This window comes from Danio rerio, chromosome 10 (genome assembly GCF_052040795.2).
Source record: "Danio rerio strain M-AB ecotype USA chromosome 10, GRCz13ab, whole genome shotgun sequence".
Lineage (NCBI taxonomy): Eukaryota > Metazoa > Chordata > Actinopteri > Cypriniformes > Danionidae > Danio > Danio rerio.
The window spans coordinates 40,310,001-40,337,918 of NC_141030.1; the positions used below are offsets into that span (position 1 = coordinate 40,310,001).

Here is a 27,918-nt window from a genome sequence, read left to right on the forward strand (position 1 = left end):
GCCATGGTGAAGCCGCTCGCTTTAGATACAATGCAGGATCAGATGGTTAAAGTTAAGGACGCTTTAAGGGAAAGTCTCCAACTAACAGGAATTCCTGCTGAGAAGTTTTGAAGTGAATGCCAGAGTCTCATAAAGAATTAAACATGAACTGATGAGAGGAGGAACGCAGAAAACTGGCTTGGCTGTAAAAGAGTTGAGGATGGGACTTCTTCTACTTCTAAATACAGACTAGTTTGCTGGTTTTAGGAAAGTATTTTGCTCCTTGTTCATACTACTTCATTTAAGATGAGCTGAAACAGCACAATTCCTGATTGTTTAAATGTTCAATCAACTTCATTCATTCATTCATTTTTCTTCAGCTTAGTCCTTTCATTCATCAGGAATCGCCACAGTGGAATGAACCACCAATTTATCTAGGGTATGTTTTACGCAGTGGATGCCCTTCTAGCTGCATCCCAGTACTGGGAAACGCCAATACACACATACACTACAGCCAATTTAGCTTAATCAATTCACCTTGTGCATGTCTTTGACTGTGGGGGAAACCTGAGCAACCAGAGTAAACCCACATTGACACGGAGAGAACATGCAAACTCCACACAGAAATGCCAACTGACCCAGCCGGGACTCGAACCAGAGCTTCTTGCTGCAAGGCGACAGTGCTTACCACTGATCCACTGTATCACCCCCCCATGTGTTTTAAGTTCGTTGTAACTTATTAAACGAAGTTAATCAGGTTCTAACTTAATGTTACAAGTTCCTCAAGATGTATAAAGTCAGTTAAATTTAATATAAGTTCAAAAGACTCATAAGGTAAATTTGATCCAGCCAGGGGTGGACTGGCCATCTGGCAAACCGGGCAGGCTTCTGCTGGGCCTATATACTTTTTGGGCCGGGCTGATCATCCTCTTATGATCTGATCGGCCTATAAAACTCTTAGCAGACTTTTTCTTTTTCTACCTAATTGATTGACGATGCTGTGATCTGTGACGCTTTTTTTGTTTTTGTTTTTTCGGACAGACCTTTGGTTCTTTTCTTTATTGACATTGGGCTGACCCAATCACAAACTTCCATTTTGGGCTCTGTGTAAGCGTGCAACGTCGGTGTGCATTTGCCAGGATAATCGAGAGTCAGGCGACGCAGTAGACCTCACAGCAAGAAGGTTGCTGGTTCGAGCCTCGGCTGGGTCAGTTGGTGTTTCTGTGTGAAGTTTGCATGTTTCCCCCCACAATTGTTCGTAGTGTATGAGTGTGAATAAGTGTATGTGGATGTTTCCCAGAGATGAATTGCAGGTGGAAGGGCATCCGCTGCCTAAAACATGTGCTGGATAAGTTGGCGGTTCATTCCTCTGTGGCGACCCCAGATTAATAAAGGGACTAAGTCGAAAAGAAAATCGAGAGTTGCACCTGTTTCTCAACCCACACGTGCGTATGGAGAGCAGAAGGGCGAGCAGGTGTTTTTTTTTTTTGCGTCTGCACGTTTTTTATTCTTTTTTAAATATTTCCCAAATGATGTTTAACAGAGCAAGGAAATTTTCACGGTATTTCTGATAATATTTTTTCTTCAAGAAAAAGTCTTATTTGTTTTATTTCAGCTAGAATAAAAGCAGTTTTGAATTTTTTAAAAACTATTTTAGGGACAAAATTATTAGCCCCTTTAAGCTCTTTTTTTTTCCGATAGTGTATAGAACAAACCATCGTTATAGAATAACTTGCCTAATTACCCTAACCTGCCTAGTTCACCTAATTAACCTAGTTAAGCCTTTAAATGTCACTTTAAGCTGTATAGAAGTGTCTTGAAAAATATAAAGTAAAATATTATTTACTGTCATCATGGCAAAGATGAAATAAATCAGTTATTAGAGATGAGTTATTAAAACTATTAGGCTTAGAAATGTGCTGAAAAAATCTTTCCTCCATTAAACAGAAATTGGGGAAAAAAATAAACAGGGGCGCTAATTATTAATAATTCTGACTTCAACTGTGTGTGTGTGTGTGTGTGTGTGTGTGTGTGTGTATATATATATATATATATATATATATATATATATATATATATATATATATATATGTGTGTATATTGTTATTATTATTAATTTATTATTTTTTTACTTTTTATCTGCACCAAGGCCTGCGGCAATGCTGTTTCCTTAACCTGCAAGTCTTTATTTTACAAATTATATAGATCATAAAGTATGTCTGCTTCTCAAGCTCTGTGAGGAGTGTCATTCATGTATTTTCACTATGCACTCGGTTAGATATCATGATTTTGTTTTTGATCGTCAGCATGATGTAGGCTCATAGTTACAATAATATTTATACAATATGGTTATATTGATATTATACATGACCTAACTTTTTTTTTTTTTTAGTTTTGTAGTTCTGCCCAAACTAATATTTGTTGCATTTTTTAATTGTTTAGGCTCATTTGATTAACTATATGCAGTCTTTAAGCTATGTTTGATGTTTCATTGTTGAGTTACACATTTTTAAGGGTCTCTGATACATTGCTTTTACAGTTTATCTTTATTTTATTAATGAATATTAACTGTGTGCATCAGCAGGAAGTTTTTGTTATGTACATTATTTAATATAGGCTCCCTCGAAACACACAGGCACACACAAGATGGACTTCCAGGGTGGATTATAATTTTATATAATGAATTGAAATTAAGCTTTTAGTTTGTCATCTCTCATTACATCCTATAAATGGCTTTTGTGCTTTTATAGAATGGGAGTTGGCAAACATATTCAAAGGCATGCACAGATGGGTAGCATTTTGATTGAATATAGTGGGCCGCTCTGTTCAAAAATGCCATGGATGATTTTTTTGTCCCAGTCCAGCCCTGGATCCAGCCTAAAAAATTAAGGCAACCAGTATTTTTTATAGTGTGTTTGTTCAACCCACCTATTGAAGTTAAGCTGAAACAAGACAATTATTAAGATTTTTTAAAATTGTAAAAATAATAATAATAATAATAATAATAATAAATTTAAGTCAACTTAATTGATTTGTGTTGGGACAATGGAAGGGATTGTGTGGAACCCAGCAGTTTTTACAGTGAGGTGTAAGCACTCAAAAAATATATTATAAAAAAATTAAATAACACCGGCACGGTGGTTCAGTGGTTAGCACTGTCACCTTACAGCAAGAAGGTCGTTGGTTCGAGCTCCGATTGGGTCAGTTGGCATTTCTGTGTGGAGTTTGCATGTTCTCCCTGAGTTTGCGTGGGTTTCCTCTGGGTGCTCCAGTTTCCTCCACAGTCCAAAGACATACAGGTGAATTAAATAAAATTAATTGGCCATAGTGTGTGTGTGTGTGTGTGAGAGAATGTAAGAGTGTACATGTGTTTACATGTACTGAGTTGCAGCTGGAAGGGCATCAGCTGTGTAAAAGCATGAGCTGCATATTTATTTATCAGGGGGACCTCAGTGGAATGAACCACCAACTTTTCTGGCACATGTTTTACTTCCAGCCACAGCCCAGCATTGGGAAACACCTATACACACTCACATTTTCACGCTTTCATACACTCTAGCCAATTTAGTTCATCCAATTCTCCTATAGTGCATGTCTTAAGATTGAGGGGGGACCAGAGCACCTGGAGGAAACCCACGCCAACACAGGGAGAACATGCAGACTTCAATCAGAAATGCCAACCGACCCCGCCGAGGCTCGAACCAGCAACCTTCTTGCTGTGAGACAACAGTGCTAACCACTGAGCCACCTATAAAAATACATAAAAATAAAAATGCAACATAACTATTGTGATGTGAAGAATCATCATTTACAGGTTGACATGTAAACTAAACGGATAGATGTGCATTTAATTCTCACAAATCTGACGCCACCCAGTGGTCACGTTAAGAACTGCATTATCAGATTTACCTCGGTTCAACACTCGTCTGGTATTTATTGGTCTGGTCAGCTCGAGTTCAGTCCTTCTCTCGTGTTTTTTTATCTGTTCATGTAGAAATCTAGGAGAAGCTGTAAAGATACAACAAATGGCTTAGTGATAAAATACTTATGGCAAAAATTCGTCAGTCTCAAAAACGACGACTGACTGGAGACTTGTTTAGATAACGTTAGGCTACCCTCCCACATGTAAAGACAAACCCTAGCTATTTCTTGATATTCATTTTATCAAGTTTTGATCATATGAGTAACGTCCTTGCGCATTTTATCCGTTTCCGATGCTAACTACATTAACAGTAATTTTAGAGCTATAGAAATTGACTGATTGATTAAATGAGTTTGGGATTTACCTGAATCTCCACTTCAACTCTTTTCAGCAGCAGCAGTGCCACTTTTAATGGCAAAACTCTTAGATCAGGGGTGTCCAAACTCGGTCCTGGAGGGACGGTGTCCTGGAGAGTTTAGGTCCAACTCTAATCAAACACACCTGAACCAGCTAATCAAGCGCTATACTAGATACTAGAAACTTCCTGGCAGGTGTGTTGACGCAAGTTGGAGCTAAACTCTGCAGGACACCGGCCCTCCAGGACCGAGTTTGGATGTACTGTTCCTAGAACTGCAATGTTACTACTAGTCCTAGATACTCAGAAAAGTCGTTGCTAAACTATTTTATTGATCATAACATTGTGAGCGCAGAGGCTGTATGCATTTCTGTTGGCTGCAAGAAACGTTATTGCGTCAGTATTTAGATTATGAGTCAGAGAAAGAGCGGGAAAACGTATGCCATCCTCATCCGTGTTTTTGTGGGGAAAACAAGGAAATATTACCGTTTAAATACTTTTATGTGCTTGGTATGCATTCTTTGTGGGTTTTGAATATCTTGCCGCTAAGTATAAAAAGATTACGAAATTATTTTATGCAGTGATATGAAAACTACATTGCCTTTAGATATGTTCATCAACCGATCAGAATCAAGCGATTCGGTCTGATCAGTAGGCATTAATTACACTGTCCTTACACAAGTTTCATTTCGTTTTTATTATGACAAATGTACAAGATAGTAAATCATATTAAAGAAATTACAGTACAGTTAACAAAAACATCAAAAAAGAGGAACAGACAAACACAAAGGACGTTACTAAATGCTAAAACCAGACGGCATCTGTCCATCTGCTGTCAAACTACATCAGGCATCTTCAAACACTGGTCTCGGCATTCATAATATCAAATTAAGCGGAGACATTTTTAAAAAAAAATGTCAAATACAAATATATACTGTCATTTTATGCTGGGCTTCAATTTCAAATCAATGTCTGTACCTTTGATTTTTAAGCTAGAGTGCTGAATATTGGCCCAATACAGTTGAAGGGTCACCTCAGGGGAAATGTGTTGTGGTTTTGTACCTAATGATGCTCTACATCTCATTTTGAAGGAGAAAAAAAACAGGGAAGATTCATTCTGCAAATCTGCAAGAGCAAAGAAGTCAGACTAGAAGATATGTGCATGCCAAGCATAGACATTAATGTACAAGACATTTTTACACAGCTTTTGTTGATCAATTCTGACACCAAAACAATTAAATCTGTCGTCGGCCTTTATATTAAATGTATTTCCTTTTGGAGAGCAGATCATTCTTGGAAATGTTTTAGCTATCAGTGGAAATAGGACAGAGTGACGGAAAAACCTTAAAGAAAAAGCAAAATCTATGAAAATGAGATAGAAGTGCCCACTTTGGAGTGGTACAAATGTACCTATAAAACAAATTATAAACAGCTGCAATCATAAAAAGGACTGCTATGTATAACTTTAAAATGCTTCTAATATGTTACAGCAAAAAAACTACAGATATACACACCAGGATAAATGCAAGATTATACCATGTCTGTGAGACGGGCGCATCTTGAAGCTCTCGGAAGGGTCGGAAATTATTCAGTATCACCTTTAAAAATAGAGGAAACCAGGAGATGAAGAATTTCTTCCTGCATGTCTTGTAAGAAAAATGTATTGCTTTGTAATTTATGAAAATACATAATCAGCATGTGGAGAAAAACAAAACAATACAATGATTATATTCATATATTTATATAAAGAAAACGAATATAGTACACTGTAACACAGATACGATGGGCAAAAAGACAATCCCTTAGATGGAAAAATCTGAGATGAACAGAGAAACAAACTGCACAACGGCGTGGGAGAGTCCTCAGTTGTATCCTCAAGTGGAAGATTTGGCATTTGACGCATTGAAAAGCTGCCAGCGTAAATAGTGTTTGACTTCACATGGTGCTGAAATTGAATATTAATAAGTTGGCATAAGAAAAAAAAAAGAGCAGAATTTATCACCATTAGACAAACTTCCAGGAACCGTCAGCTCTTAACGGTGCGAGCGACCAAAAGCGATAATTTCCGGTACAAATTACAATTCTGTAATAAATAGTGTAACAAAACAAAGCTTATAATGACATCACGTAATAAAAACAATTCCCCAGCAAAATGACACTAGAAATTTAACTTCCGCTCGTATGTTGATTATAAAAAAGACGAATGTTTAAAAAAATGGCCTCGGAGTGGAATAGCGCATCACCTCAGGCTCCTCCCCCTTTCGCACAGACTCCGCCCACTTCCACATTTTTCTCTGAAATGTGCGACAGACAGCAGTGGAGATCGAAACACATGACCGATGTCAGATGGCTGAGTGATTAGTGTAAAAAAAGAAAGAGGTTTTTGAGGTTTTGCTTCCAGAGAGGAGTTTCGTTTGAGAAGAAACATCTCAGGGAAAGGATTGCCGTCTCCTTCTCTTGATACTGTTTGTTCGGTAAAATATTTACAGCTATTATTATTATTATTATTAACGTGTCGTGGACAATCTGTTCCGCTGGCACATTTATAACAGGGACTGTTGATGAGATCTGTGGTGAGGGTCTACAAAAAGATGAAGATGAATGCCAGGTTATAACTGTTCGCTGTTGCAGACATAGTCTACGAGGTCTGTGACGCCCAAAAGATCGTCTTCGTCTTCTTCCTGTGCGCCGGCTTCCAGGCCATTGGGTGCTATGGATGGTGTGTTGCCATTTTTAGGCGTTGCTCCTGCTCCCGGCCGTGGCGCGACGCCCTCCAGACCCTTTATAGGGCTCTGTCCATTAGTAGAAGGAGGCTCCGCTGTGTTGTCGTTTATTGGACTGGGACCTTTACTAGCGCTCGTCTCTTCTGTGTCTTTCTCCTGCGGACTCTTCTTCACCTCCTTCTCCTCTTCTTCGCTCTCACTTTCGTCAGAGTCGATTCGGTTTACTCGCTTCCGGACAGGACGCTCCTCTTCCTCGGATTCATCTGAATCATCATCATCGTCATCGTCCTCTGACTCCCGTCGGCGCTTTAGGGATAAACGTCTGCGTCGCTTCCTGGATTCCTCCTCCTCAGACGAGTCGGCTCTGATCTTCTTGGGTTTTCGCTCTTCTTCTTCCGATTCCGCTGACTGGAAACTGGCTGGAGGAGCAAAAGAGAATAAAACCATCAAAAATGTATGTATTAAATCAGTCTAAACTATGTTAAAATGATATGTATTGGTTTTGGAGATTGATATCAACCCAATTTACTGAATAACAATTTGTAAATTATTTAAAGGCAAAAAAAGCTATTTATTACAAAATAAAATAAAATTTTTATAATATATGCATGTTTAAGAAACCAGTCTGAAATGATTTGCACTTTAAGACATGGTGCATTATCCTGCTGGAAGTAGCCATCAGAAGATGGGTACACTGTGGTCATAAAGGGATGGACATGGTCAGCAGCAATACTCAGGTAGGTTGTGGCATTGACACGATGCTCAATTGATACTTATGGGCCCAAAGTGTGCCAAGAAAATATCGCACACATCATTACACCTTCACAACCTTCATGTTGTTGATGCCAAATTCAGACCCCACTCATCAGACCAGGCAACATTTTTCAATCTTCTATTCGCCTGTGTGAATTGTAGCCTCACTGGGAGTAAAAACAAACTTTTTTTTATCAACACAAACAAATTATTCCATCAAGGGAACGCAACATAAAGAGTACACATGAATTAAGTTGTCTAAGTTAATTAATTTATTACACCCAAAATCATGTGTCACAACTAAGTAAGAATGAATAAAGAATCAAAACTCACGTTCTCCAACAAATATACAACACTAACCTAATAAACAACCCAACAAATAACAAATCAGATCAAAGTAAGACTTATAGAAAAAACAGGAAATTAAAGAAAATAAACGAAGCTTGATGCCTGCCAGTGAAGTCTTCTCTGTTTCCGCTTAATGTTGGTCCATATTTATAGCCAATTTGCAACTAGTGCAACTAGCCACAGGAGCACAAAGGTGAAACAGACTCTAGGAAACAGTCAGTGACGTCATGACACACACGCAAGCACAGACAGGCTACAGCCGTAACACTGCTATAGCCCATCCACCTCAAGTTTGGATGTATTGTACGTTCAGAGATGCTCTTCTGCATACCTCGGTTGTAAGTGGTTATTTAAGTTACTGTTGCCTTTCTATCAGCTTGACCAGTCTGGCCATTCTCCTCTGACTTTTGGTATCAACAAGGCACCCACAGAACTGCCGCTCACTGGATATTTTCTTTTTTTCTATTCAGACTAACAGACTATTCTCTGTAAAACCTAGAAATGATTGTGCGTGAAAATTCCAGTAGATCAGCTGCTTCGTACCCGTCTGGCAACAAAAACCATGCCACAATCAAAGTCACTTAAATCCCCTTTCCTCCAAATTCTGATGCTAGTTTGAACTGCATGATTGGCTGATTAGAATGCGTTAATGAGCAGTTGGACAGGTGTACCTAATAAAGTGGCCGGTGTGTGTACATCAGCCTAAAACACTATCTTCTGTTTTAATAAACTGTATTTTATAATATTATGTCAATGCTAAATCTCCAGCAACATTAGTCCAATCTTTGGAGTCATATCGTTGAAAAATAATTTGAATAGGATTTTGTGCTCAAGAACCATTACTGATGTAAAGTTATTAACACTGACTACAGCTGCTTTATCTTTTGTGAAAACTGTGATAAACGTTTATAAATTAATTGATGAAGTAAAAAAAAAAAAGTTGTAATTTCAAATAAAAAGACCAATGTTTTTTTAACAATTCAGTCATCCATGTTGTATTTATTGAAATGATCAGCCATTTAAAAAACTTCATAACTGTATTAGTCACACAAACTGTAATCTTAAATTACACTGAACTCTAATATTTAACTGCAATGTCAGAGTTATACTGACCTTCGCTGTCAGAGCTGGACAGTCGTCTGCGCTTCTTTTTCTTGTCTTTGTTGGTGCTGGCTTGCGAGCCGTCTGAATCTGAAGTTTCACAGTAATTCACCTCCTGCTTTCGGCTGCGATACGAGCGTCGACAGCGGACGTCCAGATCACTGTCACTGAACTCACTAGAGCCCTCCGTCACTGTAGAGAAACACACACCAATCAGTCAACACAGTAAATTTAAACAAAAACTAGCAAAATACATAAACAATGCTTATTAGCCAACAAAAAAGTTACCATTTTAATTTGCCTCAAAATGCAACCCAATTAAACAACAGGTCTTATATTAGCTAATAGATGTTATTAAAACCTTTCTTATGTTTTGATTTCTCAATATTTCGTTAAAAATACTTCCAATCCTGAACAAATGAATCTGTGCCTCACCCATCTCGTCCTCTTCCTCCTCCTCTTCATCAGTCTCCAGCTCCTCTTCATCAGAGTATCCTCTGGGTCTGCGTCTCCTGCGCGGAGGTTGTTTTCTCCGGATTCGACTCCGGCTCGTTTTCCTTCTGTTCGCACGATTCACTCGTGAACCTTGAGCATCACTGTCAAAGTCGCTGTCCTCTAAGGATGGCGCATTGTCTTCACTTTCAGCGTTTTCAGACGCCACAAACTCCTCCTCAGAACTGCTGACCAATCAGAGTAGAGCAAATGTCATTACACTGATACATACTGTGCTCCCTATACTGACACTGAGGAGAAATAAACTGCAATTAAATGGTTATTTTTGCTTAATATGCGCACAAAAGTGTTTTAGCTGATTAATAATATTCTGATTGGATCACCTAAAAAAACACAGGGATTGTTTTGAGGATGATTACTCTGGACTGAATGTCTCTGGACTGTTGCTGTCTATGAAGGATGAGGGAGCTCTCAGATTTCATGTAAAATATTTTAAGGTCTTAGAGCAATGGTCTCAAACTCAATTCCTAGAGGGCTGCAGCCACTAGTATTTTCACCCATACAGGTTTAAAGTCGGTTATTTCTATATTTCTGTAGCATGTCAATTTGAAAAATCAATTCACATTACGAACATTACAAAATGAGATTTTTGTCATTAATTGTAATTATACAGTGAGATTTTTGTCAGCACAACAGCCAGTGCACCACACAGAGATTTTATCTGATCATCATCTAGTCCATCTGGAATTACATGAAGAAACTGAGACTAACTAAATCCAGAAGAACTTTGGCAACATCTTGAAGATGCTTCAAAAAACCTACCTGCAATTCATAAACACAAAGGCATACATGGTTCAAGATGTCTGTGTAAACTGAAAGGAGTAGTGTAGAAAAAGGAACATGTTTTTAATTATTTTTGTCTCCTTTTCATTAAGCAATTGTATTTGTATTGCTTAGAAGTGATATATCAATTAACTTCTTCTGTTGAGTGTAATACGCCTTGCATATTAAAGAAGCATTTTTGCAGAAGTAGATAAAGCCAATAGAAATGCAAAGGCCTGATTGTCCAAAATGAACTTGAGCTCTGCATTGAAACTTCCTGTGATTGAAAATGAACACATAATATGTGCAGTTAGGAAAGTCTTATGCTTTTAATGTTGTGCAGAGAATTCATAGAAAATATTTGTAGACATATTTATGGGTGCGGCCAATGGAGGACTGGAGAATGATTAACAAGTGACAAATTTCACTTAACTCCTCCTGTTTATATCAGCTGCCTAAGAAAGTTGAAGTCATGAAAGGAAAACTGTTGCACGCCTCCTGAATGTAACGTTAGCATTGGGGATATCAGATTTCTGTGAATCGAATTATTCATTTGTATCCAATAAATTACTAAGATTTTTGACATTTAAGAAAAACTACTCCTGACCTTTTTTATTAAACATGCATGGAATCTGCATTTTTTACTTGACATTTGCATAAAGTCAAGAAATTCTCAATCTTTCTGATGCTCTCGGCTGTTCTTAACACTTTCTCTGCGCTGCTTTTGATCCCATAATGCACTGCATGGGGGTTTACACTCAACTTCCATATGAATGAACTGAAAACGCTCACTACGCTGTGTGTGTATTTGTTTAAGCACCTTGATTCTCTTTATTAAAATGCATTTTTTCTTGCATTGTTATGTGATGCCATTTTACTTATTAATTTAAATAAAATATATGTATGTGTACTTCTAACATGTTTGGTTGTTCAAATAAATGTAAATAAATGTAATGTAAATAAATTCAAATCAGAGTGTCACCTGTTATGTCTGGAAAGTATGTTACTCATACCTGTCAACATTTGGATGTAAAAATAAGGGATATGCCCACCATAATAAGGGAATCGCGTCGTTTTTATTATTTATTTATAAGAGTTTTCATTCCTAAACTAAGCGAAAGCACAGAAGGCTCACGTTTTAGAGCAAGGGGCGACCCCTGGTGGTTCGGCGGTATGGGTTGCATATAGGGAGGATCGGCTGTTCAGAGAAAGACTGTAAATACTGGAGAAATACGGGAAAATACCTTTACGGCAGGGGTGTCAAACTCAATTCCTGAAGGGCCGAAGCCCTGCACAGTTTAGTTCCAACCCTGCTCCAACTCACTTACCTGTAGGTTTCAAACAAGCCTGAAGGACTCAATTAGTTTGATCAGGTGTGTTTAATTAGGATTGGAACTAAACTGAACTACACTAAACGGCTTCAGTTTTCGTTGACTAAAACTAGATGAAAATATTCATCAGTTTTGATCGACTAAAAGTAGAACCACAAAAATAGTGGTTGATGATTCTGAGTGAATTAGGACTAAAATGCAGAGACATTTAACCTTTCTGACATTCTCGGCTCCTCTCAATGCTTTCTCCGTGTCACTTTTAATCCCATAATGCACTGCGTGATAGTTTACATTGAACTTCCATTTGAATTAACTGAAAACTTTCGCTCCCAACATGCCAGTGAAAATGCGCCGCTAGCATTACCTGTCGCTGAGGCGAAACTCATCTTCGCTCTCCTCCTCATCTACAGTGCTGTCGCTGTCCAGATCATTGAGACGCCGCCGTTTCTTCTTCTGCGCTGCGCTAGTTCTTTGTGGTCGGCCGTTCTCTTTGCCTTCCTCCTGCAGGATGGTGGACATGTCCTTCCCTCTGTGGCCTGTGATGTTCGCCATGTCCTTCCCTCGTCCTGCTCCTGGATCAAAACACACACATCTGATCAGTCATTCAAGCTCAAACATCAACAATACTGCACAGCAAGAGCAAATAAAAGCTCCTTCACCTCCACCTTCTGCCTCTTTAATGTCCTCCTCAATCGCCTCTTCGATCGCTTCATCAAACTCATCGAATCTGTGCAAGATTGAGCAATAAAAAGTGAATAAAGATGATTTATGAAGACCATAAGATTATTGTGTGAGCAAAGGAGATAGATATACCTGTAGCTTATGTATTTCTTGGCTCTGGTTGATCTCCGTCCCCAGCCTTTGCTCTTCTTCGTCTCCGCTTTATCCTTAACCAAAACCTCTTCCTTTTCTTCCTCCACTTCAACCTTCAAAAAATGTTATGATCAGGGTTCCCACTTTTTCATGGATGAGATTAAAATACTTTCAATGACTTTTTAAAGAACCATTCATTCATTTATTTTTCTTCAACTTAGTCCTTATTATTCAGGGGTCGCCACAGTGGAATTAACTATTTTAGCATATGTATTATGCAGTGAATGCCCTTCCAGACTCAACCCAGTACTAGAAACCAACCATACACTCTCACATTCACACACACACACTCATACAATATGGCCAAATTGGTTCATACAATTCACCTATATTGCATGTCTTTGGACTGTGGGGGAAACCAAATGCCAACTGGCCCTGCCGGCATTCAAACCAGCGACCTTCTTGCTGTGAGGCAAAAATGCTAACCAATAAGCCACTATACTGCCCCTTTTATATTTTATTTTTATTGTTTTGTATTATTTTAAATTAAGCATTTTTAAATCAACATTTTTGACCATTTTAAACTACTTTATTAAAATTAGTTGAATTATAATGATATTTATTCACTGGGATAAACAATGTAGAAGCACATTTATAATTTGTAAATGAAGAATTTCTGTTTTTGACAGCAGCACAGTACAATTGTTAAAATAACCACATAATTCTTATTTTAAACTTAATTCAAGCACTTTCAAGGACCACCTATGTTTGTTTTTAAGTACTTTTCAGGCCTTGAATACATATGTTTACAATTCAAGTAATTTCAAGCCCTTCCAAGAATGTGGGAACATGGTATATTAATAATTACAAAAGTTTAGGCTCAGTAAAATAGATTTTTAGATGCATGTAGGAATATTGCTAAAGGTTCTATTGGCAAAGCAAATAAAGGGGGGACAAAGGACCCGTCTCGTAGAACCCTGTCTCGTAGATCAACCTAATGGAAAAAAATAAAACTAATATTGTTTGTTTGTATAGATGCTTGTGGATGTGCCAAATTTAGTAAGGGTGGCAAAAAGAATCCCACTCAACCCGATCAAAGGCTTTTTCTGCATTCATTAAAATAATTTTTTCAGGTTAAACAGGATCAGGATTCAATGTGTAAATAATATTTAATAATCTTCTGATATTAAAAAAAAAGATTTAATTAATGAATCCTTTTTAGCCTGTGGAGATCAATGTGGGAAGAATTTTCTCGAAGTTAGTGGCTAGAACCTTTGCCAAAACTTACACATCAAGAAGACTGATGGGTCTGTATGAGCTAGGGTCTAAGGGATCTTTATCTGCTTTGTATATTAAAGAATAATTAGCTTGATAAAATGTTGGTGGTAAAGAGCCATTTTCAAATGACTCATTAAAAATTTCCAGAAGCAGTGGTGAGATTTGATGACTAAAAATTGATAAGATTTTTACTTTTTTTTTTTTAAACAAGATTTCAACAAAAATTAAATTGATCAAAAGTGACTATTATAATATGGTGCAAAAACAGAATTGAAAAGAATTTCCCTCAAAATAATAAATTAAATCTAAATGCTGCTCTTTAGAATAGAAATTATTTTACTTTTTATTTTTGTCAAATAATTTATTTTTGCTGTTCTTTTGAATGGAAACTTAAACATATATATTATTTTAAATTTTATATAATGCAGCACAATTGTTTGATAATTAAAAAAAAAGTTTGTGAAGCTTTAGATCAGCAGATAACTATTATCTGATTTTACTGTATTACTTATCAAATCCATACGACTTCAAACTTTTGAATGGCACTGAAAAGAATGAATACACATGACAAAATAAAAAAAACTCAAAATATTATTTTCTTGAAATTCAGAATAGTAATTAATCTTAAAGGGATATCCACCCAAAAATGAAATTTCTGCCACGATGAACTATAGATGTCAACAGATGCCCCCCACCCTCTACAGTTTTCACAATATCTTGTTTTGTGTTCAACAGAAGAATTCCTCAAAATAGAAAAAGTTTAATAGTGAGAACTTTTCATTTTGAGTGAACTACCTCTTTAAAATCTATTTGATTAATCATTTCAGTTTATCCTCCATGTAAAGATGATAGTTTAGCTTCACAACTGATCTATTACAATGCAAAAGTGTTTGCCCACATGTGGTTTACTTCACATGTGATCATTTTAACATTAAATATCCATATTGAGGGACTTACAGAGGGCGTGATGATGTTCTCCACACTAATGCCAACATACACCAGTCGCTCTTTCCTGTGATGGATAAAAGCAAAATGAAAGAGTCAACATTTCAGGCTGACAATTTTTCACCTTCATTTTCATGTTAGAGCCAGATTGACCCTTTTCCTGTGTTGAATCCAACATCCTTACCAATCCAAAACAACTAGTTTTGCTGCTTGATATAAGAAACTTTTGATACAAGATACAGTTTTTAATGCATTATATTAATTATAAACACATTGATTTGTAGCCCTACCATTTACTGCATTTTGAAATATTACTTGTGCTGTTTCCTAATAACTTAAAAACCAAAATCTCGTATATCCACAGAAAACAGTTAACTTCCATGTTAAAAAATAAGGTGTATAGGCGGAGCAGCTGAAATGAAGACAGACTTTGGAGAAAAAAAAATTATAGAGCGCTTAAAAGTTATTATCAGCTCTTTGGATTTGCCATTGATATTGACTCTTAAATTTCTTTCACACACTAGAAACCAGGTGACTAAATAAACATTGGATGACCTTTTCTGCGACTGCCATCTGAATAATTTGAGCAGTTTTAAACATCTGTTTGTTCACCTTCGCTCTGCTCGTTCTTTCTTTTTGAGGGCGGCATCCAAATTCAGCAGCTGCTCTTCCAGTCTGTCGCAAAGTAGCTTCTGCAAGCCAAATATACAGCATTAGTGTGAGAATAGTCAGGATTGTTGATTTGTGAAAGGGAATTCTGATTAAGTAAGTTTACATGGACACCCATACTCTGATTTTAATACGATCAATACAATACTCTGATTAATAGTCTACCATGTAAACAGCGATTTTTGATGACTGTAATCCGACTAAAGTCAGAATCGAACTGAACAGAAATCAAATTAAGACATGTGAAGTATGCCGATTTTAATCGCATTACTGAAGTGTGCGATAATTTTCTATGTGAAGCTGCTTTGACACAATCTACATTGTAAAAGCGCTATAGAAAAAAGATGAACTGAAGTGCGGTGAAGACAAATAATTCGATTACTGATGTCCATGTAAATGTAGTCCTTGACTCACGTGCTGGCAGGGAGGACAGAACCACTCTCCGTCTGGAATGATCATGAGCGGAGGACGCAGGCAGGCGGTGTGGTAGCCGCTGTCACAGGAATCACACAGCAGGATCTGGGGAAGAGAAATATGACAGCATAAATGCATAGGCCTGATGTCTGTAATGAGCCAAATGCAGGATCACAGTTCACTGCATGATGCTGAATGTCACATCATTTGCCAAATTATAAATTAATCTAACATAATGGTCCTTGCACATGAAGTCTAAAGGTCAAAATGAGAATTTAAGATGCAAATTCTGCCATTGTTTACTCATCATCCGCTTTTCCCAAACATGTTTGAGGGTGCTTTCACACCTACACTTTTGTTTCGGAACGCGTCTCGTTTGCCCAGTTAGTGCAGTTCGTTTGGCATATGTGAACAGGGCAATCGCGCTTTGTTCCGCGCCAAAGTAATCGCTCCGAGATCGCTTGAATGAGGTGGTCTCGGCTCGATTGAAACGAACCCTGGAGCGGTTCGATTGCAGTGAGAAAGCTATCCAATCCGAGTGCGGTTATATGACAGTGTTTTATTGATATGTAATAGGCTTACGGCTATATGAAGAGAGAATAATGAGTATGGCGGGAAGTTTCACGAGTCTCCGGATGCCAGCAAACGAGTTATGATCTCCCGGTAATCTCGCGTCTCCCTCCCGGTCCTCAAATAGGCATCGTCGTGCACCCTTCTCCCCCCTTCCCACCGCGTCTCCTCAGACACGTCGCGCGCGCACCCTGTTAATCACCACCAAACCACCACCTCTCCTGACAGCTGAGCGGGACTCGGCAAAATAAACCCTGACACTCTGACCAATGTGATGAGAGTTTACTCGCACGTGTCTTGTTTTAGCTCTTTTGGTCCGATTAGAAACTTTGCAGTGTGAAAGCGAACCGCTCCAAGAGCAAAGAGCAACAATGTAACATTTGTAATCTCTGTTTCGGAACAACTGAATCGATTCACAGGTGTGAAAGCACCCTCAGTTTCTTTCTTCAGTAGGACCCAAAGGTAGATATTATGAAGAATGTTGGAGGAAAAAAAACAATCATTGACTACCACAGATTTCTGTCATATTTTTCCCAACATTCTTCAGAATATCTTGCTTTGTGTTCAATAAAAATCCATTAGTTTATAACCACTTGAGTTTGAGTAATGAAGAGGAAATGTTCATTTTTGAGTTATCACAAAAAAACGCAACCTCAAATTTACACACCGTCTCTGAAACCTTATTCTGTTACAAACAATCGTGTGAAATGTTCAGCAATTTTTCATATCTGTAGCAAGCTCTTTGACATTTCAGAGCCACCACACAGGTGTACAGTTAAAGTCAGAATTATTAGCCCCCCTTTGATTTTTTTTTCTTTTTTAAATATTTCCCTAATTATGTTTAACAGAGCAAGAAAATTTTCACAGTATGTCTGATATTTTTACTTCTGGAGAAAGTCTTATTTGTTGCATTTAGGCTAGAATAAAAGCAGCTTTAAATTTTTTAAACACTATTTTAAGGACAAAATTATTAGGCCCTTTAAGCTATTTTTTTCCGATAATCTATTAAACAAGCCATCGTTATATAATAACTTTCCTAATTACCCTAACCTGTCTGGTTAACTTAATTAACCTAGTTAAGCCTTTAAATGCTTTAAGCTGTATAGAAGTGTCTTGAAAAAAAAAAACTATTATGTTTAGAAATGTGTTGAAGAAATCTCTCCGCTAAACAGAAATTAGGAAAAAAAATAAACGGGGGGCTAATAATTCTGACTTCAACCGTATATGATAATCCTGAACAACATGTAATATAATCCATTTCATCTCAGAGCACAAAGCACTTCATGACAAACAAAATGCGAAACACAGAGACAGAATACAGAAGAAAAAAGCTGTAGCACAGGGGTGTCAAACTCAGTTCCTTAAGGGGCCACAGCTCTGCACACTTTAGTTCCAACTCTAAATAATCTGCCTAATCGTACTAATTGAGTTCTTCAGGCTTGTTTGAAACCTTCAGGCAAGTGTGTTTAAGCAGGGTTGGAATTAAACTGTGTAGATCTCTACAGATCTCTGTGTAGATTCCCTTTAGGAACAGAGTTTGACAACCCTGCTGTAGTCTATTATAGATATACTGAAATTCTCTCTTTGGGGTAAACTGGTTTACAAAAATTGGTGGTCTTGTATTTAAAACCTAGGCTACAACCACAGGAAACCAGAGTTTTCCCTCTACTATTTTGTATTTGCATATTAATGCCATGGTCACACTAGATTTTGAGCTGTCATAAGGTGTTGCGAAAAGGGGCGGGATTAAATAAGATGCTTAAACATTTTAAAAAAAGTGAGCGATTGGTCCATATTTTAAATTTATGTACAGAGAGGCCATGTTTTGATCTTTGATTGATCAACCTTGACTAGGATCACTGATGATTTTTTTTTTTTGATGACATTATTTTAATGAGTATTTGAATTGGCTTTTCACACAAAAATGCAAGAGCATTATTTTCAGATTTATGCACTTTGGAACCCAGTAAAGAAAAAAGGGGGAATGACAAATACAAATGACGAGTGTGTTTAAAACTTTCAAAAATAAATTAAGGCTCCGTTTACACTGTCAGGTCTTTATGCCCAGTTACGATTTGTTGCCTATATCTGATTGTTTTGCCTGTCCGTTTACACGTCATTAAACTGTGGAGAAGAACCACAATGTCACATATCTGATTTATTTCCAAATTTGATGGAGGCCTAAAACCGATCTCTGAATATCCGAATGCATGCGTTTTTTTTCATGTTTACACGGCCATAGAACAGATCCGATCTGTGTCATACATGAGCAAAAAAAATCTAAATTGATTCACTTTTAACTGGCAGGGTAAACGAGGCCCAAGAGATTTCATATAGCTCTATAGTTAGCACATTTGACTGCATGTTGAATTAGTATTTATGAAGAGCGTCGCACCAGTTCGGGATGATTGGGAAGGCCACAGTGTTTGCAGGGGTCGTCATTGGGTGTATCGTCTTCTGATGAAGAGGTGGAGGAGTCAGAGCTGCGCCGTTCGCGGTTTCGGTTTCTCCTTCTCTTCTTGCTTTTCTCCACCTTGTAGTCTTCATCGCTGTCATCCTCCTCTGTCTCCTCTTCTTCGCTATCGCTCTCCTCTTCATCTTCCTCATCCTCCGAAGATTTCTTTTTACGCCTCATGCGAGACCACGGTTGTCGTTTTCGACGTCTCCCCACCTGCTGAATGAGGAGTTGCATTTATTTCCAATTAAATTGCTTTGCTGTGAATTTTATGCTCATCGATAAAAAATATTTAACACAAAAGAAAAAAATTTTAATGTGAATTTAAGACTTTTTAAGGCCTAACATTTTGTTTTTGAAATGTATCTTGACTTTAAGACCCTGCAGACACATACCTTTGGTTTTGTCTGTCCATCTGGCTCTGCTTTCCTCGGTTTCCTCTGTACAGGCTCCTCCTCCTCTTCTTCTTCTTCTTCCTCCTTCTCCTTCTCTGGCGTGGCCTGTTTCCGCTCCGCCCTCTTATCCTGGATCTCCACTGCTTTAGCGGTTGGTCTGCAGATTCTGGGAGACCTTCTCAAACACCGTCCATCAGTCGTCTCAGACTCCGAATCTCCCTTCAGCTCTTCTCTCTGAATCTCTGCCTTTCTCCTGTGAGCTGGTTTCTTCAACTTCAGAGGGGTTCTTCCCCGTCGCTTTCCATCATCTTTTTCCTCTTCTACAGTTTTATCCTTATTTTGACTCTCAGTAGATTTCTTTGAAGGCCGTCCTGGTTTTTTAATGCCTTTCCCCTTTTCTTGAACAACACCGGAAGCCTCGCGTTCTTCAGAAGTCGCGTCTCGCTCTGATTGTTTGCTGGTGCAGTTATCTACAGTAGCATTGGCTTCCTTCACGCTTTCTTTTGTTGTCTCCTCAGCAGTTTTAGGGATCTCTGAATCAGTTTCCATTGGATTTGGTTGCTTTTCATGTTCTTTATCTGATTTATTGGGCTTTTCTGGAGCTTTAACTTCATCTGATGTTTTTGTACTTTCACTCTTTTTATCTTTGTCTTCTGCTATTTCTGATTTGTCACTTTTAGCCGTTTCAGCTGCATCACATTTGTCCTCAGCATCTACTTTCTTTCTGGTTTCTGACTTTTTTGAATCAGAAACAGATGATTTATTAGTATCTGTTCTCGATTTGGAGGAGCCAGACTTCTCTTGTTTTTTGTCTTGAGGGTTATCCGTATCTTCACAGGGTTTAGAACCAATAGACTCTCCCCTGGTTAAGAGTTTGTCTCCTTCAGAGATGCATGGTTTTTGAGTTGACTCTTTTTCTGTGTTGCTTTCATGAAGCTTAGTTTTTTCAGCATTCTCTGGCTTTTCTGTGTCAGAATGAGGTTTGATTATTTCACGGGTCTCTACTGATTTTGATGACTGGAATGATTCGGTTTCCATTGCTTGTTCTTGGTCTTTATTAGGAGATTTCTGACTTGGGAGAACATTCTGCGACTCTTTTTCCGGGTTACTCTTCTGCGACTCTTTTTCCGGGTTACTCTTCTGCGACTCTTTTTCCGGGTTACTCTTCTGCGACTCTTTTTCCGGGTTACTCTTCTGCGACTCTTTTTCCGGGTTACTCTTCTGCGACTCTTTTTCCGGGTTACTCTTCTGCGACTCTTTTTCCGGGTTACTCTTCTGTGACCCTTTTTCTGGGATGCCCTTCTGCAAATCTTTCTCTGAAACAACTTTTTGTGATTCGCTTTCTGGGATAACCTTTTGTGACTCTTTTTTTGCAAGATCTTTGCTTGGTTTTTGATTTGGAGGATTTTTTATAGACTCTTCATTCGAAAGATCTTTTGCCGGCTGATCTTTCCCCGACTCTTCGCTTGCGAGATCTTTTGATGATTCTTTGTTAAAGTGATCTTGTGCTGCGTCGTCTTTTGATACAGATTTTGTTGACTCGTTTGAGATATCTTGCAATGATTCTTTTTTTGATGGATCTTTTGTTGCATCATCTTTGAGAGATTTTGCTGACTTTTCATTTGAGATATCTTCCAATGATTCCTTTTTTGAAAGAGCTTTAGTTTTGTCATCTTTTGATTTTGCTGACTCCTTGCCTGGGGGATCTTTCAACGATTCTTCTTTTGACTCTTTACTTTCCTTCAATAATGATTCTTTTGATTCTTTGCTTGGGGCATCTTTCAACGATTCTCCCTTTGATTCTTTGCTTGGGGTATCTTTCAATGATTCTTGTTTTGATTCTTTGCTTGGGGTATCTTTCAATATTTCTTCTTTTGATTCTTTACTTGGGTTATCTTTCAATGATTCTTCTTTTGACTCTTTGCTTTCCTTCAATAATGATTCATTTGATTCTTTGCTTGGGGTATCTTTCATTGAGTCTTCTTTTGACTCTTTGCTTGGGGCATCCTTCAATGATTCTCCTTTTGATTCTTTGCGTGGGGCATCTTTTGATGATGATTCTTTTGACTCTTTGCTTTGGGTATCTCTCAATGATTCTCCTATTGATTCTTTACTTGGGGTATCTTTTAATGATTCTTTTTTCGACTCTTTGCTTTCCTTAAATAATTCTCCTTTTGATTCTTTGCTTGGGGCACCTTTTGATGATGATTCTTTTGACTCTTTGCTCGGCGCATCTTTCAATGATTCTTCTTTTGATTCTTTGCTTGGGGCATCTTTTAATAATGATTCTCCTTTTGATTCTTTGCTTCCTTTCAATGACTCTCCCTTTGATTCTTTGCTTTGTGCATCTTTCAATGAATCTTCTTTTGATTCTTTGTTTGGAATATCTTTAATTGATTTCTCTTTAGGCAGTTCATTTGCTGTGTCGTCACATGGTGTTGTCTTAATATCTTCAATAGTTTCCATATTCTCAGTTACTACTTCAGAATCAGGTGTCTTTTCTGATAGTTCACTTGGTTTTTCTTCCCCAGGAGTTGTTTTGTGCTGTTTAGTTGAAGCTTCATTTTTCTCCTTAGGTTTCTCTACTTCCATCTTCTCTTCAGAAGGAAATCTGGTTTCATTCGGGTCCATCTTTCTATCCACCTGGGCGTCTTTTGTTTTTTCATTGGATTCAAAATGAGAGAGACTTTCTGAATCTGTTGCTTCTTTCTGAAGGTGAGGAACATGGCCATTGATCTTTTCAGCACTCGACATGCTATCATCGAAACACGTCCTTGACTCTTTTACTGGAGCATTTCGAAGTCCTGCGCTGTTGCTGTCAAAGTCTTCACTTAGCTTCATCTCTCGCTTCTTCAGGGGGATTTTAGCTTGATGGTCATTTTTCAGTGCTCTTTGGGTCTCTTCTAGTGTTTTTCTCTTCACCTCCTCTGTCTGTTCTGCTTTCTTTGAAGGTGCGGAAAAGACTTTCTCATCATCCTGTGGTTCTTCTTTGATTGATCCAGCAATAACGTCAGATCCGTTTGCCGTCTCTGAATGTTTCTGCAGCTCCTCTTTTACCTTTAAACCCTTTTCCGACAAAGCATCTGTGGCATCTGCACCTTCTTCCTTTTTATTTTCTTTCTCTAATATGTTTTCCTTATTTTCAGATTTGGACAAATCATCTTGTGACTTCTCCACTAAAGCCAAAGCCACAAAGATAAGAAAGATGATGCATTAAACACTTAAACTTGGCTTTACTCAGTAACTGTCTACTTTTTAAATTGAACATACCTTCAGCTCCCTCTTTCTTTTTGTTCTCCTCATCATCGGGATTTGGACTGTTATTAGACGAGCCCTCCTCCTGTTCCTTCTTCACCAGGAGTGCTGGATCAATCTGAGTCTTCAACAACCCAAGAATCTGAGCCAGGTCATCTCTATTTCTGCAATGGTAAATTATAGATTTTGTCCACTATGAATAGATTCTTCCAATGTGAGCATAAAAAGAAACATCTTTTAGGAGTTTAAACTGTGTGAAATCAAAATGTGCAATGTTTATTTTCCTAGCGCACATTCTTAATCAATTAATCTGTGCAGGTTAATGCACTGGAATAAAAGTCTGACCATTTTTTCTGCGTTTGTAGTAGCAGTCCTTCTCTGTAGATGCCAGTTTGACGGTTTCAGTCACAATATTCTTAACCACGCCCCTCTAGCGTCAGTTTGCTACAAGGGAATGATGCGCAAAAAGAAAACCCCACCCACTACTTTATATTCGGTTTCAGTTATAAATGCATACTAAAATAAAATTGGAATTTATAAACAACAGTAAACAACTAATATTTTTCATACATTTTATAAAGTTTTTAAAAGCACATTATAGCAAAACAATTTGACTGTTTCATATACCCACAACGACAACAACCATTTAATGAAAACAAATATTTGCTAGATTGTGCTGTTCCTGTCAAACTATACTCGTTACGTTAAACATAAATAAACACAAGTTTCCTTTTAGAAAAACATCTCTTGTTTGTCGTTATGTTTGATGATTTGGTTCACCTGATTCATGTTTCGCACTTCCAAAATTTCATTAAGGAAGCATAGCACGCATCGATGAGTCCTGATTTTCATGTTGCATTGTAGTAATGCGCGGAAAGCAGTTATATCCATGGGTGCTGTGGATAATCCGCGAGTCGGCTAATAAAAAATACATCATGATTAATTGTGGGTGGGTCGCGAGTGGATGAGTTTAAATATTAATGATTTTTGCTTTGTATTTTTAACATTCTGTAAAATACTCATTTGTTTTTAATACATTTTTAATCAGGTAAAAGGTCCCTCATTTTCAGGCTAATTTAACATAACAAAACAAAAGAAAGGAAAGGAAAGGAAAGGAAAGAAAAGTGGAGCGTCTTAGCAGAGTGGTTAACAAGGATGAATCAAGTACTGGGTATGTATGCAATGGATGTGAATCGCTTTATGTAAATGAAAGTCACAAGACCGGGACCTTAAATATGAAACATCATGTGTGTGCATGGTCAGGTCAAAGTCAGACAAGCACTTGAAGTTCTTAGATTCGTCAGCACAGCAAAAAATGCCACAGGAAGTTAAGTCTCGTGGAAGCGCGTGTGGACTGGTACTGCCTTAATATACGCCTCTTCCATGTTGTCTCTGGCAAGGGATGCACAGATTAACTGAATCTGCTGTTAATAAAGAATGATCCATGCTGACCTATAATCATGCTTAAAACAAAGTATTAGAATTTATACGTATATATATATATCAGATAAAATTATGTATGTGGGCGGGTGGCAGTTGGATGATTGGTTTGAAGCTGCGGATTCGGGTGACATTTCAGCTGATCTGGGCTTCCCTAGCGCATTAGAAGAATTTTGCAATTGAGGCATCCCTTAAAGTGACACCTTGATCAGTGCCTTGACTACTGCACAAGGGTGCTGATTGAGACGCACCTTCACTAACTTTCATCCAAGGACAAGCTCTAGACAATATACCCTCTTCTAGAAAGGGGGCGGGAGTAGAAGCTCATTTGCATTTAGAGAGACACATGAAAACAACATCCTTTTTCTTCCACCCAAAATAAAGATTTAATGCAGAACATTTGTTATTCAATAGTGCTTTCACGATACTGGAATTCGGTACAAATCGATAATGAAACTTTAAAAACAGCCATTTCCTGCTAACATTTGAGTACATTCTTAAACCATGTTGGTGTGCCATTGTGTTCACGTGCTCAACAGAAATGACTGTGATTGGCCGTGAAGGTCATTAGTTTACTGAACTCACAGCTGTTTACTGACTGTTAATATAGATACAGGGACACTGGAGCATTTTAAAGCCACGAAGATCAGCTGGGTTGTCTATAAGCTGACAAACGGGTGATTCGCTAATGAATGACAGCTTTGAAATGATCCAGTGTCCCTGAATCTGTGGTTACACTCAGTAAACAGTGGTGAATTCAGTGAACTGATGACCTTTGCAGCCAATCACAGACATTTCTGTTGAGCACGTGAACACAATGGCAAATCAACGCTGCTTAAGAACGTTATCAACAGCACTCAAACGTTAACGGGAAACGGACGTTCTTAAAACTTCAGTATTGATTGGTACCGTATTCCAGTATCGTGACAACCCTATTGTATTGACCTCATTCTTCAATGCGGAAGTGTGCTCATTGTTGCGATTGTTTTAGAACTTGAGATTCAGTTGCCGCTGCGTGAAATGACTAGGAATAGTAAATGCCAGAAACTACTTTCTCTACAAACAAGTGTGTCCATGAGAATACAGACAAGGCAAAATAATATATTAAGAAAATATCCGTTTGCAAAATCAAGCAGCAGAACCAGCTGTTTTTAATGTCTAAAAATGAATGAACGTATGAGACCGGAGGCTTCAATACAAAAAGATTCAAATGGTTGCTCCCGCTCGCACACAAAGAATAAGGTCGATAACAAGTAAATTTACAGCCTCATTCTGAGAAATTTGTAATAAATCATACTTCAAAAAGGCATAATAAGAGGACAAAAATTAAATGCAGAATGCCTACCTTACTATACATTTCCAGGACGACCCATCCAAATCATCCTGCTCTTCCACATAGATCCTTACATTATGGTCTTGGTCCAGCTGGAACCAGTACATGAGGCCGTCTTTGTCTCGGCCAATAGGCTGAAGTCGCATTTTATCCGGGTCTTCTTCATTGATAGCATTTTTAAACTTGACATTGTCATCAAACTGGCATTCACACAAATACTGGTAGAGAAACACAAGATAAATTGGGTTAATAAAAAAATCCAAAACAATTTTTATAGTTGGATTTTGATTTCCAGTGTTTCTCAATCCAGTGGTTTCCTCATCTTACCTTCAATATTCCTGTCTTACACTCCACTGTCAACTCTTGATAACCTTTCTTTTCCAACTCCCATGCCCATGTGGTGTTAAACTCCTGACAAATCTACAATAAAAGCATAGGAAATTACATTATGCATATGTTCATTTAGCACCAAAATAATTCATGATAAAAAGCTATATGGAACTGTGTGTGAAAAGCGACAAAATTAGTCCTCTAACGCCAAAGTTTAACATTAATATTGATCGACATACCTTAATGAGATATTTCTCCCATCTCTCTGCAGACACAGACTTGCCAATTTTCCTCAGTAACTTCACGTGAAGGTCCACAAGAAGTTTGGGTACTGGGAAAAAGTATTAATATAATAAAACATTAATATAATTTACACAGCCATGTATTGCCAATCCATTTTTAAGACAGTGGCTCTCAAACTACTGTCTATGAAGGCACAAAAAACTGCATATCTGAAAAAGAGCTAAATATATAATAAACAATGTGTATCGTTGATTGTCTGATGAATTAAAACAAGGAATTAACTGACTCTATTTAAGTTTATACAGTAACTGTCAATACTACATTACTGTTCTCATTAATTAGCAACCATGTCTTTTATTTTCATTAGTGAAATAAAAAATAATTAATAAAAGTGATGGTAGGAGTTGAAAAAACACAATTTTACAATCACACAACATTTGGATCATAAATTCCGGTGTTTATCCATTATTGCATGTACAAAGATTTATGCCTCTAATATAGTGCTGTGTTCATAAACGATATTATATCGAATCGCAATAAAATGTATGTCAATAACAATGATAAGCTTTGTCATTTTACTCTATATTAATCTAAGAGCCAATCACACAGCAGAAATGTGCAACAATTAGAATCCAAAAGTGTGTTGATATTAGAGGTGTGCAGAATTTTCAGCCAAACAAAATATGTTATGGCATTTTATGGACCCTCTAATTTATGTTACTTCAGTCACTGTTGGGGTACTCTTTTAAATCTGGAAGCATTAACAAGTTATAATAAAATATAAATTGTTATCGTTCAATGTGGAAAACAATTATTGACATTGCATTTTTGACACATCACCCAGCTCTACTCTAAAGAAAACATTATAACACAACAGTACCTGGCAAATATCATAACAGATACAGTTATCGCTACATAACTGGAGTAATGTAAAGGAATAGTTCACACAAAGGTGAATATTTTACTTTAAATACTACTTTTACCCCCATACAATGCAACTTATAGGCTATAGATGTCGTTGTATGGAAAATCTGTAATAAGTTACTACAGGCTCAGTCTAGAAATAACAACTGTGGCAATTTTGTGGCTACAATTGTACATATAATTTTAGCTACATTAAACTCTCCATTAAGATTACACATGGACTGCAAAGACGACAAAGGAAAAAAAATAAAATGGTTTATTGCTGACTTCACTATAGTTTGACAATCAAAATAATACAATATTTTCATTTCTCCGTCCCAGCAGCGGGAGCAGGAAGTTTACACATTCTGCGCATGCGCGGTGCTCATCGCACTAATGCATGCCAAATTATTATTTAACTATGAATAAACACGAATATTTCACTTCTCCAAGCATACGTGCCACTAAATCTAAACACAAACAGTTTTTATAAACCAAAACATCGCATGGAAATCCAAATAAACTCTCCATGTATTTCTATACGCTGTGATGAGCAAATAAAGCAGGATAACGACTTCTGTCCCGCAAAACGGCTAGATTAACGGCAGAAACGGCGCATTAGAGAGGCAAACTGCGATAAAAGCAACGACACCCGCCACTAGAGAACCGAGCGGGCCGTTTAATCGTTTGTAAAGCAGCCGAAGAGCAACAATGGAGGAGCGGCTCACCCGCGCTGCTGTCCTGCAGGCTGCGCTCCAGCTCCGGGAACGACACCTCCGGCAGGTCCAGCAGAGCTCCGTACCGCTCCAGAAACGAGCAGATCACGGCAAAGCTCGGGCACAATCCCGGGGAAGAACCGTCCGCTTCCTCCGAGGCAGACATTATTCCGAACCGAGCCGCTGGAGGACCACAACCTTCCCACAATGCACCGCGACTATGGCAGACACATGGCCCACAAGCCCTTGCGCTGGGGATTGAACTGATGTAAACAAACCAGCGGCAGCAGCAGAGAGGCAGAAAGCGGGAGAAATAGAGAGGGAAAGAGACAAAGACGCGTAAACCCTATTAGAAATTAGATTTAAAGAAAT

The 27,918-nt window shown here is 37.9% G+C and overlaps 1 protein-coding gene and 1 long non-coding RNA gene across 11 annotated transcripts in view; both read right to left on the reverse strand.

Moving 5' to 3' along the window:
• The window catches only part of LOC141376435 (uncharacterized), a 16,179-nt gene extending 11,578 nt beyond the window's left edge, over positions 1-4,601 (reverse strand). Inside the window, exons 1-2 of one of the 2 annotated variants that reach the window (XR_015501392.1) lie at positions 4,266-4,601; positions 3,889-3,987 (exon numbers count right to left, since the gene is read on the reverse strand). This is a non-coding gene — a long non-coding RNA (uncharacterized LOC141376435). The remainder of the gene's footprint in view (positions 1-3,888; positions 3,988-4,265) is intronic. The other variant, XR_015501391.1, reaches the window with a different exon arrangement.
• A 333-nt stretch (positions 4,602-4,934) lies between these two features.
• Positions 4,935-27,768, reverse strand: rsf1b.1 (remodeling and spacing factor 1b, tandem duplicate 1). Of its 9 annotated transcripts, XM_087271156.1 has the most exons (17): positions 27,559-27,768; positions 25,924-26,015; positions 25,682-25,774; positions 25,367-25,572; positions 22,597-22,745; positions 21,522-22,502; positions 19,327-21,371; positions 18,872-19,150; positions 15,907-16,011; positions 15,436-15,515; positions 14,836-14,890; positions 12,601-12,713; positions 12,447-12,514; positions 12,152-12,359; positions 9,617-9,861; positions 9,194-9,373; positions 4,935-7,398 (listed from the first exon to the last, which is right to left on the reverse strand). In XM_087271156.1, the coding sequence occupies exons 1-17, from the start codon at positions 27,710-27,712 to the stop codon at positions 6,866-6,868; spliced, it is 5,586 nt and encodes a 1,861-aa protein (XP_087127282.1). In that variant the 5' UTR covers positions 27,713-27,768; the 3' UTR covers positions 4,935-6,865. The 9 variants fall into 9 exon arrangements, with proteins under 9 accessions (XP_087127282.1, XP_087127281.1, XP_087127280.1 ...); XM_087271155.1 differs by having other exon boundaries at positions 9,617-9,858; positions 18,872-19,147; positions 19,327-22,502; XM_087271154.1 differs by having other exon boundaries at positions 18,872-19,147; positions 19,327-22,502.
• Positions 27,769-27,918: the final 150 nt, after the last annotated feature.